Source organism: Parus major, chromosome Z (genome assembly GCF_001522545.3).
Source record: "Parus major isolate Abel chromosome Z, Parus_major1.1, whole genome shotgun sequence".
Lineage (NCBI taxonomy): Eukaryota > Metazoa > Chordata > Aves > Passeriformes > Paridae > Parus > Parus major.
The window spans coordinates 13,075,129-13,091,598 of NC_031799.1; the positions used below are offsets into that span (position 1 = coordinate 13,075,129).

Sequence of the window (16,470 nt, forward strand, 5' to 3'; positions counted from 1 at the left end):
GCCTCTGGCTAGATAGGGGGAAAAACAGATACAAAAAGATATTGCTACTTTAAATATTAAGCGGGGAGGGAGGGAGGGAGGGGGAATAGAGAGAAGGGGGGAGGAGGGAGGGAAGTACAGTGCAGGTCTCCGAAACAAGAGAATTACATCCTGAATTACTGACAAATGGTGCCTTTCTGAAAACATATCTACAAATGCAATCCCTCAGCACAACTTTTAGCCCTCCAAAGACTTCTTAAACCTGTATATTGTTACATGAGCTTCAAAGGCATCCCAACACTAAACATAAACAGAAACTGCTGAAAGAAAGATAACACCACCACAAAATTTCAGTGGAAGCCACAGAACAACAGGAAGGACAGCATTGTGCCGGCAGTATGGTAAGCAGGGACACCCTTCCACAGACTGAACCCTCCCCCAGTTTCCTTGTGCAATCCTGGAGCTTTCAAATGCAGTCTTAGAGATCCTCATGTTATTGAAGAACAGCCCAGAATCAAGGAGACTCCAAGAAATGCAAGAAATATGGAGGGCAAGAGGGAAATCAATACAAATCCCCAAACCTGGACCTCACAGTACAAAGCCATTACACAGTAGTCATCATAACTTATGTATCCACTGTTATGTACCTAGGTCATCTTTTTCTCTTTGAGTATTTACTACAAATACCACACATTACAACAAATAATCAAATATTTGTTCAGGCACCAGAAGAAAAAATTGACACCTAAGTCACTATGTTGAAACAGTCTCAATAAATTCAGAAAATCTGGAAGCTAAAGTACTACCTAATGGTCTTTCAAATCCTAGCTTGATAGAAAGAGTGAAAAAAAATACATTGTGAAAAAGGGAGAAACAACAATAAACATATAATAAACAATATAAATTACACATTTTGAAGACAATAGTCCAATTCTTCCCTGAAGAGTTCCCTTAAGAGCTACCTACAGTTATAGCCAGGGCAACAAATTTTGGCTCTGTTTCAATATTACACAAGCTGTTCTCTTTTTATAATTAAAGCTGCAGGAGTTTATACTGAATATTAAGAAAACCTTTCTGAATGGAAGCTTACCTCCTTCCCAGTGGAGACACTGATGTTCCTCTGCTTTGATAGGGTCAATAAAAAATCAGTATATGGGTCATAAGAAACAATGTGAGAAAAACTGCCTTCTGCATGCCAAATTATACCATGAATGTTTCTCCACTGACCAATGGTACTTGAAAAGTCAGGTGCAGTCCCTTTAGAATTCCCTGAGGGAAACACTGTGCCCATCTTTATAAAAAGGGTAAAAAAGGAGGACCCCAGGAACTACCAAGCTGCCAACCTCCCCTCTGTGCCTGGGAAGGCCATGGCACAGGTCCTCCTAGAAGTTGTGCTAAGGCACAGGGGGGACTGGGAGATGATTCAGGACAGCCATTACAAGGACAGCCAGTGAGGGAAATCCCTGCCTGATCATACCAGTGACCTTCTGTGACAGAGTGACCACATCTGTGGACAAGGGAAGGGCTACAGATTCATCTGCACACTTCTGTAAAGCCTTTGACACAGTTCTCCACAACATGCTTTTCTCTAATTTGGAGAGAGATGGATTTGATTGCATGGATTTGGTGGATAGTAGAGGAATAGGTTGGATGGCCACATCCAGAGGGAAGTGGCCATTGGCTCAGAGTCCTGATGGATATTGGTGATGCATGGTGCCTCTCAGGGGTTGTCATTTCTCAATGACAAAGAGAGATCAATTACATGCTCATCCAGCTTGTTGGTGACACCAAGCTAACCAGTACAGCTGATAACCCGGAGGGATGCAATGCTATCCAGAGGGACCTGGACTAGCACAAGTTGGCCCATAGGAATCTTATAGGGTTCAACAAGGCCAAGGGCTGGTGCTGTGCCTGCATTGGGGAAATCAGGCCTGAGTACAGACTGGGAGAGGAACTTATTGACTAATTGGTGCTGCTGGTGGGTGAGAAGCTGGACATGCCCTGGCCATGGCACTCACAGCCCAGAGAGATAAACGTGTCCTGGGCTGCATCAGAGCCCCGTGGGCAGCAGGGGAGGGAGGGGATTCTGCCCCTCTGCTCTGCTCTGTTGAGACCCACCTGGAGCACTGCATCCAGAGCAGGCATTCTCTGAACAGGAAGGTCTGACATGGACCTGTCAGAGCAGGTCCAGAGGAATATTAAGTGCTGGCAGCCTTGGGAATCACAGTACTACAGGACTGCAAGAAAGCCCAAGGGCCAGGGCTGTCGGGAGGCCAGACCTCTGCTGTGTCCCTGTACCCACACATAGGAAAATATTTCAGAGGCCACGTGGTACCTTTTCTTTAATCTTCCCAACTGTGTGCAACAGTGGTGAACAGAGCCGTATGTGTTACACAAGTGTACAATTGCAGGTAGGATGTCTCTAACAAGTGTTTCTGCTCTTCTATCTTAAATACATTCCTCTCCTAGTCTCTTTCCTACCCACCCCATTGTTTGAGAGCAATGGGCTTTAAGGGACCTGAAGCACCAGGGATCACCTATGCTTCCCTGCACACCAAGGCAGTAAGCTAAGACCTCAGGAACTGGCAGCAATTCTGGCAGGTTTAAGAAAGTAACCTAGGCACAGATGAGCTCCTTCCTAGAATAATCAACAGAATTTAATTATCTGGAAAAGCAAAAGTATTACTTAGTAAAACAAAATCTGAGAGTGCTAAGATTTGACCATAAAGATATCAGTAGTAGTAAACACAGAGAGAGGAAGGTGAGCTTTTTCAAGTAAAATAAAGAAAAGCCACAATGACACTTCTGGCTGAAGACATAAAAAAATAATTTTGCTGTAGTTACATGTGGGCTGGAAACCAGTAAATATGTGAGACTTGACAGAAGCTTCCCATGGGAAGGGAGCCGCATGGCTGCACAGCATCCGTTTATGGATAGCAGTAGATGGCGGGGCTGCCAGCGAGCCGTGCACACCTGCTGCCCACCTCCGGGAGAGGAGGCGATGAGAGCAACATGGGAATATACAGTAGCACACTGCAAGTGTGCTGCCTTTTGAAATTATGGTGATCTAAAATGATAAAAACAGTAATAATAATAATAAATTAAATATAAAAACAAGACCAAAAAACCTCAAAGCCAACCCTCTGTGCCAGCCTCTCAAGGTCACCGCATCCCCACCAGCCGCCGGGCCCGGGCCTGCTGCGGAGCCGCGCTCAGCCCTCCCTCCTCCTCCCCGCGGGGCTGCCGCGGGACAAGCCCCTCAAGAACAAAGCCATCGCTTTCCCTCGGGGCGGGAAGCGACTCCTCCGGGGCCGCAGGGCGGCCGCCACCCCGGGGCTCGGCTACCCCCCGCCCCACACCCCACACACACCGATCCCGGCGAGCCGGGTCCCCGCCAAGGTCACCCGGCGGGCAGGACGAGGCGGAGGGGCTCGGACCCGCCTTCCCCGCCGCCCCTCGCCCCTACCTCAGCCCTGCGCGCTGCGGGGAGGAGGATGCGGCGGCCGAGGGGCGGCAGGAGGAATTTGAAAGCCGCCATCTTCGCGCTGCGTGGCTGTCGAGGAGCGGGGTCCGGGGCCGGGCCGGGCTGAGGCGGTGGCTGCGGGAGCACAACGCGGGACGCGGGGAACAGGAGCGGCGGGACGGCGGAACCCGCGGGCGGAGGGAAGGCGAGGGGCTCGGCCCTGACGTGCGCTGACGTCGGTGCGCCCGAGGCGGGGCCGCTGACTTGAGGGGGGCCGGAGAGTTGAGCGCCTCCGCTCTCCCCTCGGCAGCCGGCTCCGTCCGGGACCCGGGAGAGCTGTCCAGCCGCGCCGCGGCTGCCGAGCACAGGCAGCTCGGTCCGAGCGCTGTCCCATGGGAGGGAGCAGCCCCCCCTCCTGTAGTTTCCACCGATACCTCCGCTCCATCGTCAGCCGTTTGTTCATAAAAAACATCAGAACCCGCGCAAAACTTAGGTGAGCAAACCGTGCAACCAGCGGCACATCAGTGTCAAAATCTTACAATCACTTCAGAGAACAAGAGTTTTTCCTGGTTTTCCTTCCTTTTTCCTGTTTCCTTTACCACGATTTCCACAGATGGACAACTCGGATGTGCCACCTCAGCTGTTTGCCCCGTAAAGTTACGGTGGCTTAAATTTCTGTGTTGTCACTGTGACCAAGGACTAGCAGCACAAGAATTAAGCAAAGGGCAGAAGCTATGTGGTTAAATTTCCAGTGCCTCAGTATCAGGGTGACCCAGACTCCAAAAAGCACATGGTCTCCACAGGGCGCCGGGATGCTATGTTTAGGTGGGAAAATGTTACTAGAATAGATGTATACTTGAAGCAGCAGCCACGTGATGGGAACTGCTGGCCCTTTTGCTGCTGCTAGAAGGAAAATTCAAAGTATGCCTCTGCTATTATTTACACTTCCTAAAAATACCCCAAATGATCAGTGCATGCCTAAAGATGCCCAATGCAACAGAAGGATTCACAAAAAAAAATAAGTGAGAAGTTGTTTAAAGGCAGGAAAACACAAATTCTTCTCACGCACATGACGGGAGGTCACACTTTCTGGCAGGTCATGCTGACCCTTGTCTTGTATCCAGGCAGTTTCCAACACAGCTGCCAGCCTCACTGTAATTTGCCATTGTGCTAATCAACATGCGGAAGAATAAGTTACAAGCAAAACAATGTCTTCAGAGTGTGTTGCTGGTCTACAAAGTGTTTCTGCAGAAACCACCCATTTTATTCAGAACATTGGTCCCACCTTGCTTTTGGTGGTCCGTGGCCTGTGGCATGCCACTCTTATATAAGCATTTTGAAAACGCTGGTTCCTGTACTTACAGTTCACAAAACAGGCAAACCTTGCAGATACCAGTGAAATGTGGTGAGGACACCTTCACTATTGTGAAGGTTTTTAGTAGTTTTCTAGTTATTCACTGTATTTAGCTAGTCAGTTAAGTCCGGGATGGTTCCAAGTGAAAAAAGCTACAAATTACAGGGGCATAATGAACTAAAACCAAAATAACAGCACAGCTTGTATTCTTCTGGGACTAAGCACCTGTATAAAATTTCACTGGATTCCTGAACCTTGGTTCTACCTAGATCTCATATAAACAAGTAAATTCCTTAAATCATGTTTCCTTTCATAACAAAATTTCCCTAAGCATAGAAAAACTTACCTAAAGAAAATTTATTCTCTTCAGTTCAGTAAGCTATCTTCCTTTAAACCAGTAGTGTGCACTCTAGAACCATCAAAGTGTTCAGTGTTGAGTACTTTTTATATACCCAGCTAGCATTCATTTTGCATGGAGTTTGCACTATTTTGGATTCCAGCAGTGTTCTCCCTTGAAAAATGAAGGAAGGGGGCTAACTGCATGCAGTACATATAGTGATGAGTATTAATTCCTCCTTGGAAAATCTATTATTCAAAACTGGTTACTCTACTTACATAAATTAGTTTATTAACTAAATTTTCCTTATCAGGTACTAGAGATTACATTAATGCAATTATTAAAAAACTGCAAAGTTCACACTTTGGACTGCAGGCTTTCTTTTTGGCTTAGAAAAGCTCCAAATATGACTGGAAGAAATAATAATAATAAAATTATTTGTTCTGTAGTAGTTTAGAAAGGACAGTAGATCATCAATTTTTTTAAGATGTCTGCAAGCTTTTCACACAATGAGAACTACAACTAAACAACCAGTGTGAAACAAGTCTCTAAAATGATCAAGAATTTTTCATTATTTTGTTTAGTGAAGTAAATCACATGACAGCAGTAAATGTGAGTCAAAACATTTTCCAAATTCAACAGCATTTACAAATGAGGAGAGTTTTGAGCCCTTGGTGCCTGGAACAAGTCAGCAGGTAGACATTCTGGAGCTACCACAGGTTAATCATTATATACACTGTATAACACCAGCTTACTTATACTACTACCAAGCATAAGACGTCAAAGTCAGCACACAAATACAGTGAAATAATGTTGTCTGAAAAAGCCATCAGAGAGTCAGAAGGTAGTTCACAGGTTTGATTTACCTGCACAGGGGGAAGAACTGGAATTCTGAGGTAAAGGACTTCGTTTCTCAATCATTTTTTTCATAAATTCATTTATGCTTGACCCAGGTTTGGCTAATTAAAATTTAGCAATTTACCTTTCTTTCAGACCCAGTGGAACTTGATGGGAAAATTCAGTTAGTGAGGGATGAAAACCACATATGGAGCCACAGAGAAGGGAAAGCTCATTTAGGTATGCAGCAGGTAAAGACACAGACAACACCTAAACTTATCTTCAACATGCTAATAAGCCTCAGTTCTAATAAAAAACAAGAGTTTGGTGTTTCAATGCTTTCGATTATTTCTCAAAATACTAAAGTATTATTTTTATGATTCATTCAAGAGCATTTGTAATGTTCATCTTTGAGAAGTGCAACCAACTTGATTCCCTTGACATGGGATGGCAAGTCAAAGATAATTGAAACCTTATTTCATGGCATCCTCATATTCCTATGAGAATGGAGTGCTAAAGGGAAAACAAAGAGAGGATACAAAACTTGTGATACTGAACTAAAAGCATTAAATAATTACAAATATGATGAGAATGTCAAAATACTTACGAGCTCTGTGCAACACATTCAACAATTTTAAGATCAATTCATAGCAATTACAGCATATATAACTAGGGGAAGACAAAACGGCTGCTACCTGCATGATTAATGATCACACTAGGAAGCCATGGGAACTTAAATACTCAACTTATTAACAAGATTCCAGTGAAAGGAATGTCATTAAGAAGAAAAATTAATATTTACAAGTCTGATTAAAACCATATATGTTAAAAGTCAACAGGGATTAAACAAATGAAAGTTCAAACATAATTAAATATAAATACAAAAGACAAAATCAAATTGAAAAACAAACAAACAATAACAAAACCTCCCAAACCCTAAAAGCCATTTTCTAGATGGTTATGGAAACGTAAAGGAAATGAGAAAAGCACAGAGACAAGGTTTTGGAAGGAAACCACACCTGAACCTGTTGAGGAATCTCTTTGCTAACCTTCCTTTTATAGTCCTAAGCTTAAGGTAAAGAGGGATACCAAACTATGAAAGGACAGTGAAGCTACATAATAAGGAAGAACCAACAACCCTTTGGCAAGAGCAGTTCTTTACCCCTAAAGGATTTCTTGAGCAGATAATAGTAAGTTTTTAAATATTTTTGTTACAATGAATATTGCAGAATACTAGAGCTCATCTAATTAATAAAAATATTTAAAAGTTAAAAAAATAAAATAAAACTAAAATAAATTAATCCAAACCAAACAAAACCCCCCACTAACTGGAGGAGGCGTTCCATACAATGAAAAACAATCTTAAGGTTGTTGTTGTTGTTGTTGATTTCATACTTGTCTAATTTTCCTTATACCAGACTCTATTTTAGGTAGAATGCCCTACTTTCATATAAATTATACAGAAGCTTTTATATCTTGTCAGATATATGTCAATAATGGAATATTATTACAAGCTAAAATAAGCAACTATGCAGAACTTCTTAGAAGCCACTGAATATTTTATGCTCTTCAAAATTTGAGAATTAATGTTACCAAAGCAAATTATTAATCTTAACAGCACTTGAGAAGTAGCCACTGAAATATCATCAGTTAAATCAACAGTTAAGTAGTTACTGCAATTTGGTAGTCTTAAAAAAATGACAGAACTTCAAACTTTCTCCCCACTGCAAATGCTGCATCTCAATTCAAAAGCACAGTATTTACAAGGTGCAATCATACAGCACTTAAGGTGTCATTTTTCTTTAAATAGAACCACAGAGTCTATTACTCAGCATGATCCTTGGCACTTCTATTCATGATTGTATATTGCTCTTTTACTAACTGGTGTTAATACGGTCTAAGTTAAGTGCAATAACCTTTGACAGCGACAGTCAGTATGTCTAACAGTTCTGGAGAAAGGATAAGTGACTTATCATTCCTTTACAGCAGGAGTGAAGAAACCCCAAAATGTCTGTTCAGCAGTTTTTGCAGACATCAACTACACAAGTTCTGTATGTTTGTGTATTGATATTTAAGGAGGATGGGATAAATGCTACTACCCTCTGCCTCCTCATGTTTGCCAGGAATTTTCTGCTGCAAGAATGCAACAAAACTGGAAAGTCTTCACCCGTACACCTTCTGGTCAAATTAAAAGAATGGGGTTTTTAAACTCCATACCAATGGTGCTGTAAGGGTACACATAGCAAAAGTGGCTACAGAAACAAAACACTGTAAACAGGAATCTTGAGAAGCTGTCATACAGCAAGTCAGTTCATGTTTGGTAGCACTACAGTAACAGGCTTTTCTGGATTTTGCAATGCAATGTTACATTAATAAGCCACAGAGGGTTCATTCAAAGAAACCTGAAGAGTAACAGAATGTACCATAAAAACAGAACCGAGGTAGACTTTGTAAAACTGCTAGCTAACCAATTTTACTCCTTCCATTTGATACACAACATACAAAACGAACGCAGAGCCTTAATAAGATTATGCAGGTATTCTTTTCCAGAGGTTGTACACAGTAAACAGACCACATGCACACACCCTATCCCACACCTACTAGTGCTACAGGGCCAAGCTGCCAGAGCTGTAAATGAAGAAAGGCAACACCTGCCTAGTCAGCAGGTTTTACCTGCAACTGTGGTTTCCTCTTTGAAACTTGAACTTTGCCATCTATTTCATGAGTGTGGAGCTTAATTAAAGCACTGTTTCTTGTCTACAGGAATCTAGCACGCAAACTCATGCACATAATCTAAGCCCTTTGCAATTACTTTATCACCTATTGACAAGGGAGACAATTCTATGCATGCACCAAAAAAAACCAAAACAAGTACCAATCCATCTTCCAACAGGTTTGGATGCTAATTGTTTTGCCTAATTCTTCTAGTCCATCCAGCTGCAGAATGAGCAGTTGTCTGGAGTTCAGAACAGCTTCCCACTTACAGTGGCAGCTTATCAATGGCTTGGTTAGTATTCTCAACAGTCCAAAAATTGCATATCTAAAAGCAGAAAGTCCTTTACAGTGACATCTCATTTCTCAGTCACAAGCAAATTAACAGAATTACTAAGGAATATAACAACTGGCCCACAAGATACATGGCAAATATGAAACTTTTGCTGTTAATTCTTTTGGAAGGTGATTTAAATCACCTATCATTCCTACACTCCTAATTACTCCTACAATTCACTTCTCCATCTTTTTGAATGGCCTCTTAGAATCCATTAGCCTTAGAGCACTATGTTTTCCTTCAGCTGTCACCTGGTTTTAGTAAAGCAAATCTGATTTTAAAACTGGTACAAATACACACACAGAAGGAGCTCCAAAGCCTGCTAAGCCTAAGCAGCAAATTCCCTGCATTTACAAGCACACAGTTGCTTGTTGCAAAACTCTTTGGGTTTCTGGCTCTCAGTTTCAGCCTATCCCACCATTTCATCAGAAATCCTGATAGTTTGTTTCACAGGCCAGTTTGATGAAGACTTCCATGTTCTGGTTTTGGAGTTTTGCAGTTCCAGTAAATAAAATCATTTCACATTGACATCACTTCCATGAAATGTCCTGGTTAAAAGCTAGACTGTACTGAGCATGTTGGTGACACCCTGTGGCAAATGGCTTTGAGGTCTGACATTTGTCTTCTCAGCACCAATGCCTGTCCTCACTTCAGAGTAGCAGGCACCAATGGACCACTTTTGTAGCAAATTTGGCATAGAGAACATTAAGTAGCAATGGTAACCAGTAATGGTAACCAGACTGGATTGAAACTAATTGCTATGGGAATGGCAAAAAGGTCTCAAGACTCTCACATAATTAAAAAATGTATAATTCACATGACTAGATCTTTTATCCAAGTGATAAGCATGATATTTTTTGCTTGTAGCACAATTCTATTGAGTATATATATTATATGTATAAGAAATCACTAGAAGAATTTCGCTTAGCTTGCAAGTTATGCACAACAGGAATCAGAAAATTTGTCAACAATCTCAAATTTTTTGTTTACTTCACAGGGTAAAACCTTGATTATCATTATCATAGTTTGCCTTTTCAACAGTTGCACACTGTAACAGATTAATTACCCATGACAAGATTAGGTCATCAAAATCAGTATATTTATATTTATTTTCTTATGGTGTTGAAAGATGCGTTATTTAGTTGAACATAGGCTCAAGGAGGGACTCTTGGCAGTGACACTCACTGGTAGCCAACCAGAACACCACAGACACTTCATATCCTCCTCCGCACCTAATGTACAACAAACAAGGACTTCTTGCTCAAGCAAGGGCACTGCATCAATTTACATAGCTGAACATCCAGCTGTAGTACTGGAAAACAGGTTGTGAGGCTTTTAACACAGATGAGCCTTCCAGCCACATTCATCTGAAAGATGCAATCACATAAGCACCACTTAAAAGTCAGTGTCATAGAGAGCGGGAAGAAGTGTCAAGAGACCGAAGTAGCTGATTAAACTAATTTTCTTCTAAGAGTAATGCTTCCCAGACTAAGACATGACACCTGTCTCATGTATACCTCAGGCACACATTTATTCTTATCCATTGCATGATCCTTTCAGGATAGCTGATTGGCTGGTTTGGGTTTTTTTCCCTCAAGACAAACCCCAGAAGAACAAGAAAAGCTTTAGTGCTAAGTGCTATGTAGATTAATACAACACCCCAATTAGTGGATTTAATTTTGCTATGATCCAAGGGAATTAACTGTATAAAACTTCTTACAGAGCCAAAAAAAACTTCAGTAAAAGCCAAATAAAGTTTCTCTCTGGGGATACTACACATAACAGTTTCAGAAGGAAGCTACAGTCTCATTTTACAGACATTCACATCACCTTGATGATTCAGCTGCATACCAGGTCTGTACAAGAAATGGGCAGCATTCAGTCAAACAAGAAAGCTGATGTTGTAAACCAAACCATCACATGACTCTATAATTAATACAATTAAAGATGGGAACATGCAGTAACTGATGAGTCTGTTTGACCAAAGAACATTACTTCTGTGTTTGCTGTAAGTCCACTGTGAAATCATATCATAAATTACAAACACAGTGATCTGTAACATTTGGAGACTAGACTGAAGACTGATGTAAGCAAATTCTCCTAGACCAACACTGACAGAAGGAAATGAGATGTGGCAGGTGCAGCATTTGTCTGCATTAAGGCATACAGTGTACACACCATTCTTTGTTCATTAATCATGTAATAGAAAAATGCAGGTTTTCTTGCCTGTTGAAAATAAACCATTTCATTACTTATAGAAGTAATTTCTTTTGAAAAGAAATTACTTCAGATCTCCACCAAACAGCAAAAAATCCCTATATGTTAATCTTTAATGCTCCCCTGTTCTAGGGAGGTCACTTTAGAGGACAGCAGTTCCAATACCAAAGTTCAGTGCATGCCACTCTAACAACCAGATATCAAACTGCTAAATTACCTTCGATGTTCAGAACCGATTTCAAATCCAGTACCACATTGTTCCAGTAGCAGGCTGTAAGAAAGCAGCTGTTTCACATTTTGTCAGGGCACCACCTGAACTATAAACAAAACAGAAAGCAGGTAGAACAAAGAACAGCCATATAAGATCAGGCAAACAGAAATATGACACACCTGCAACTTCTACTAATCATTGGCATTCACGTGCCTCTCCAAAATAAATATATTTCTCATCTATTGACTCAAAGGTAAAATTCCATTACAGATCACCCTTATTCTCTGATTTTACATTTGGCATTGAAAATGTGAGTACCAAATGCTCTCACGTGGAGAAATTTCAGACTAAACACATAGCCTAATTTTAAGAGTGATGTCTGAATTTAATACTGCCCTTTATAATGTCATGAATAATGACATTATGAATAATCCCATTACATTATTCCATATGACTCTAGATTCTGGAAATCATTTCATAGTCCTTAATCCCACAAACATGAAGGAAATATTTGAAATTATTTTCCACTTCCTTAGCATTATTCTGAATAAATTCCAGTTTTACTCTCCTTCCCTGGTAATTGCAAAGCCACAAAGTAAAAGAGACAGAACATGTATCTCCTTTTTTGAACTTGAAGAGTGTCTGAAAGGTGATTACCATATCATACTATTGACCTACAGATATTATTAGCTACAACGAACATATGAAACTCACATACAATAAATAAAAACCCCTGTTCCATATGTTATGGGCATAAATACAAATATTTGTTTTGTTTATATTCAAGAGCAGAAATGTCTGCTTCAGTGATGAAAGGACCAAATTCTGCAACACATTTTAATAAATTCATCTTTACTTAAGTATTTTTATAACCAACTCTTCTTGTACTCCTCAACTAGTTATTCATACTTGCAAAATAAGGGCAAATACCTATTTTTTAAATTATAGTAATTCAGTGTCATTCTAAGATGCTGTACCAAATACAGTCTTATAAGTTCTACCAGTTCATACAGCACTTGAAGCATGCTATACTGCTTTATTTGCTACAAACACAAACTAGCCAAATACATCTGTATTAACATCCGTGATACCCTCCTTGTTAGTTTTAAACACAAATTTTGACCACAGACTCTAAAACTGTTAGGAATCTTCTAGATAAGGGGTAAATCTAAGAGCTTTTGAGTCTTATCAGGTCTGATCTAATCTTTCTGTCTTTGTAATTCCATTAATTTTTTCCATTACTAACTACTTCCACCTCCACACAACATTTTTATTTTTTTTTTCCTTTTAACGTTAGGAGTCAATTCATAACCAAAACAAGCAGTAAGAAATCCAGAGATCATCAGGCTTCATAACCTCTGATCAGAGGACTAATTTGCTGGAAGTAAATTAGCTTTCTTTCTAGAGATCAAAATGGCTAGCAGTCAGAAGGCTGAGGGGTGACCTCACAGGAATTTGCACCCTCCTAACCAGGCACAGGGAGGCAGAGGAGGGGAAGGTACTGATCTCCCCTCTCTGGTGACCCATGGCAGGACATGAGCAAATGGAATGACACTGCATCACAGGAAGTTCAGGTCGGACATTAGGGAATTGAACTTGCTGATCCTTATGGGTCCCTTCCGGCCTGAGGTATTTTGTGATTCTATGAACATATACAGTTCACTTGAACACGCCAAAATTCCTCTCTTGGCTACTTTCCCCAATAATTTTTATGAGGTTATTATAAATATTATTTATTTTAAGTGTAACAGTTTAAGAAAATTTGCACAATTAAAGGTCTTGAAGCTCCTAATAATGATAAAAATTTAACAACCACTGCCGTGCAAATCTGCATTTCTTAGACAATACTGTATTTTTGATTAAAGCTAAAGACATTTCCCTGGTTTAAATAATATTAAATACACAAAGAAAAAAGTCTCTTCTGTTTAAGCACTATTTCTTTAGCCTTCAATATAAATAATATATGTCCCAGAGCTACTAAAGCCAAGTAACTATGACTTGGCTCGAGTAGCCAAGACATTACTTATTCTAGTATGTTCCAAGGTATTTGGAGATGTCAGGCTAGCCCAGTTTCACAGTTACACATATCAGGCCAGTTAGCAAGTGTTGATGGAATACTACAGGACAAAAATAATTCCCAAGTGTATCATTACAACCAGCCTGTTCTCCAACAGCACACACATTTACACACCGACTCCATAAGGCCAAGAAGAACATGTGGTTTGGAAGGAAAGAAGCAACAGAATCTACTTTACATTTGCACCATGTATACATACATGCACATATACACAGAGATATATTTATACACAAACCCAAAATATCAGAACTGTAGTGGCAATGTCCCTGAAGGACAAAATATTATGAACTTTCCCTCTTCCATTAACCACACTGCTGACACACAACAATGCTATTCCCGTTATTCTTCCATCAATTTAGGAACAGAGCATGCCTCTAAACAGCAAACACCTTACTCCCTCCATATTGATAACAGTAGCCTTAAAAACAGGTAGTGCTAGGCACTGAAAACGCACAAATCCCACCTGAATTCCCTCACCAGAGATAATTTTATCATAACTGTTTCCTAGAACATGAAGTGAAACATTTTTTTGCTTCAACATAATTTATAGTGTCACTCAGAAAGGATTTCTTTTTAAACATGGGGTATTCAGAAAAACATTTTATGCACTTTCACGTGAAACTCTAGAAACTTGAATGCTATGTTTCCCAATCTCTGAGAGGAATGGTGAGAGGCAGCAAACCCCAAACCAGTCCACTGTCCTTGAAATATCTCACAGGGATTTTATTTAAACAGGTTCTAAGTAAAAAAATAAGGCAACTGGGGTCACCATTCCCTCAAATAATCAAATACCTTGTCTTTCACCAGTCTTCAAACCAAAGCACTTTCCAAAGTGTGAGGAAAAGGCTAGCACAGCAGCTCCATGAACTACAAAACAGAGCTTGGAGGTTTAGTGCCCACGGGAATACAGCTTGGGGAAGGGGTGGGCACGAGGCTGTTCAGAGCCCAATCCAGGCAGAAGAGAGGCAGAGGCTGCCTGGGGTGAGGGCTTGCCAGCTGCAGTGAAGAGGCAGAACTCCATGCTGGTTCAGCCAAGACCCTCTTCCAGGCTCTGCAGTCCCTCAGTTACTTGCCCAGAAGTCCTTCATCTCTGTTCCTCACAAACCAGCTCCCAGTCGGACAATGTAGGGCATGAAAGAAACAAATACCAAGAAAAATGCCACTAGAGATGTCTTCTGCCCCCTCACATATTTCATTATAAAATCAAGTTGGGAGAAATAAAAAAACCAAACACTACAAATCTTCCAAGAGGAGCATGTGTCACCACTTTTTAAAATCTTTGTAGCACCTTCTACTTTACCAGCTTGGTATTAACAGAAACACACCTCTTTGATCTCAGCAACTGATAAGGTCAAAACAATTTCACTGGATATTTACAGAAAGAGTGGATAACAATTTCTGGGAAAAAACAGTCACTGCATATACAACTAGCTTTTAAAATGGATACAATTAAAGTAAGCTGCAGCAGTGCCTGAGGAACAAGAAGAAGAAACACCACTTCCTTTATCAAATGATTCAACAGACCATTTGGTGTTTTGCTCTGGTTTAGGTTGTTAGGGCTCTTTAAGTTTTGTTGTTTTTGTTTTTGTTTTTTTTTACAGGAGACATCTTGAAGGCTGCATGACATCTCATTCACTATTAAGGGCTGATGCACCTGCTCACTTGACTAGGTATGAAAAGAAGCAACACTTGAGACTGAAGAGAAGTAAGGACAAAGCAAGGAAATCTGATTAAGGGGATGTCTCAATCTCACAAGCTTTTATCAGTCTCAAAGCTGACAATGTGGAAAGTGTTGTACTTAAGGCATGAAGCATCATCTCCTCTACTTATAGGTTAGCTACCAGAATATTTTGGTATTCTTAACACAGTTCCTTTGATAAAAAAATTGTATCTGATTATCAACTATGCAGGAATAAACAACCACACATATTCAATCAAAACACTGACTTTTTCTAAAATCAAACCATTTTGGGAAGAAACCACAATTTTTCTTTTTAGGTTCTACTTTTTTTGTTGTATTTAATCTTTTTGGCCACTCTTTCATAAGACAAAAGACAGGCAACAGCAAAAATAACTCTGCTTGTAAGTAGACAGCTTTTCACTTCTAAAGTGAAGAAAGCTTTTTTCACTTTTTTGGGGGAGGAAGCTGTGGGGGGAGGCTTGGTGAGTTTTGCTTGGTTGGTTGGTTGGGTTTTTTTTTAGGTTCTTTGATGGAACACAGGCAATGACAGAATGAACAGCATATGACCTCAAAATGGGAAAATGTCTTTAGTCAATTATTCTTTAAAAATATTCAATTTGCCAAAATTCTGAATATTGTGTGAATTTGTTTTACATTACTGCAATAGGGACTGAGGTATTAGCTTTTTCCAGGCAAGTAAAGATATGGAGAAGGCTAGGGAAACAATACAGTGAAATGTAGTACTTTTATAAATAGACAGCACAAAATATTTGATGATTGTCAGATAGTAGCAAGATTTTGTTAAAACGAAAACTTACTGTTTTCTCTTCACTGTTTTCAATGGAAACTCTATCATTTATGAAATTCACGAAGGGTATTATTTAAAGCTGGACAAAATGTTGAAGCAAGTGTTTCATTTCTCTAATCAAATGTATGTAGTTTCAGGATGATTTAATGTACTTTCACAGCTGTACTTCTGCATTTTAAGTAAATATTAGAATGTGGTTTTAAAAAAACCTTTATTGAAAAACAAGTGTGGGTTTGATCCGTGCTGCCTTAATTTCAGTTTCTTTTATGGGCAACACCAATTTTGTAGTCAGGCTGGAAAGCATTAATTGATAGGGGCAAAACCCCAATCACATTTTTGCAGTGAAAGAGGACCTGGGGGTGCTGGTGACACAGCTGACCATGAGCCAGGCTGTGCCCAGGTGGCCAAGAAGGCCAATGGCATCCTGGCCTGGCTCAGCAATAGTGTGGCCAGCAGG

General features: G+C 40.4%; 1 protein-coding gene and 1 long non-coding RNA gene across 2 annotated transcripts in view; one reads left to right on the forward strand and one right to left on the reverse strand.

Moving 5' to 3' along the window:
• The window catches only part of OXCT1 (3-oxoacid CoA-transferase 1), an 85,001-nt gene extending 81,331 nt beyond the window's left edge, over positions 1–3,670 (reverse strand). The window contains exon 1 of the mRNA XM_015652686.3: positions 3,446–3,670. Within this exon, the coding sequence (XP_015508172.1) occupies positions 3,446–3,517 (72 nt within the window). The 5' untranslated portion in view covers positions 3,518–3,670. The remainder of the gene's footprint in view (positions 1–3,445) is intronic.
• A 1,634-nt stretch (positions 3,671–5,304) lies between these two features.
• LOC109022359 lies at positions 5,305–16,178 on the forward strand. Its single transcript, XR_002001219.2, has 3 exons — positions 5,305–6,029; positions 6,127–6,221; positions 15,126–16,178. It is a non-coding gene; the product is annotated as an uncharacterized LOC109022359 (long non-coding RNA).
• The last annotated feature ends 292 nt before the right edge of the window (positions 16,179–16,470 follow it).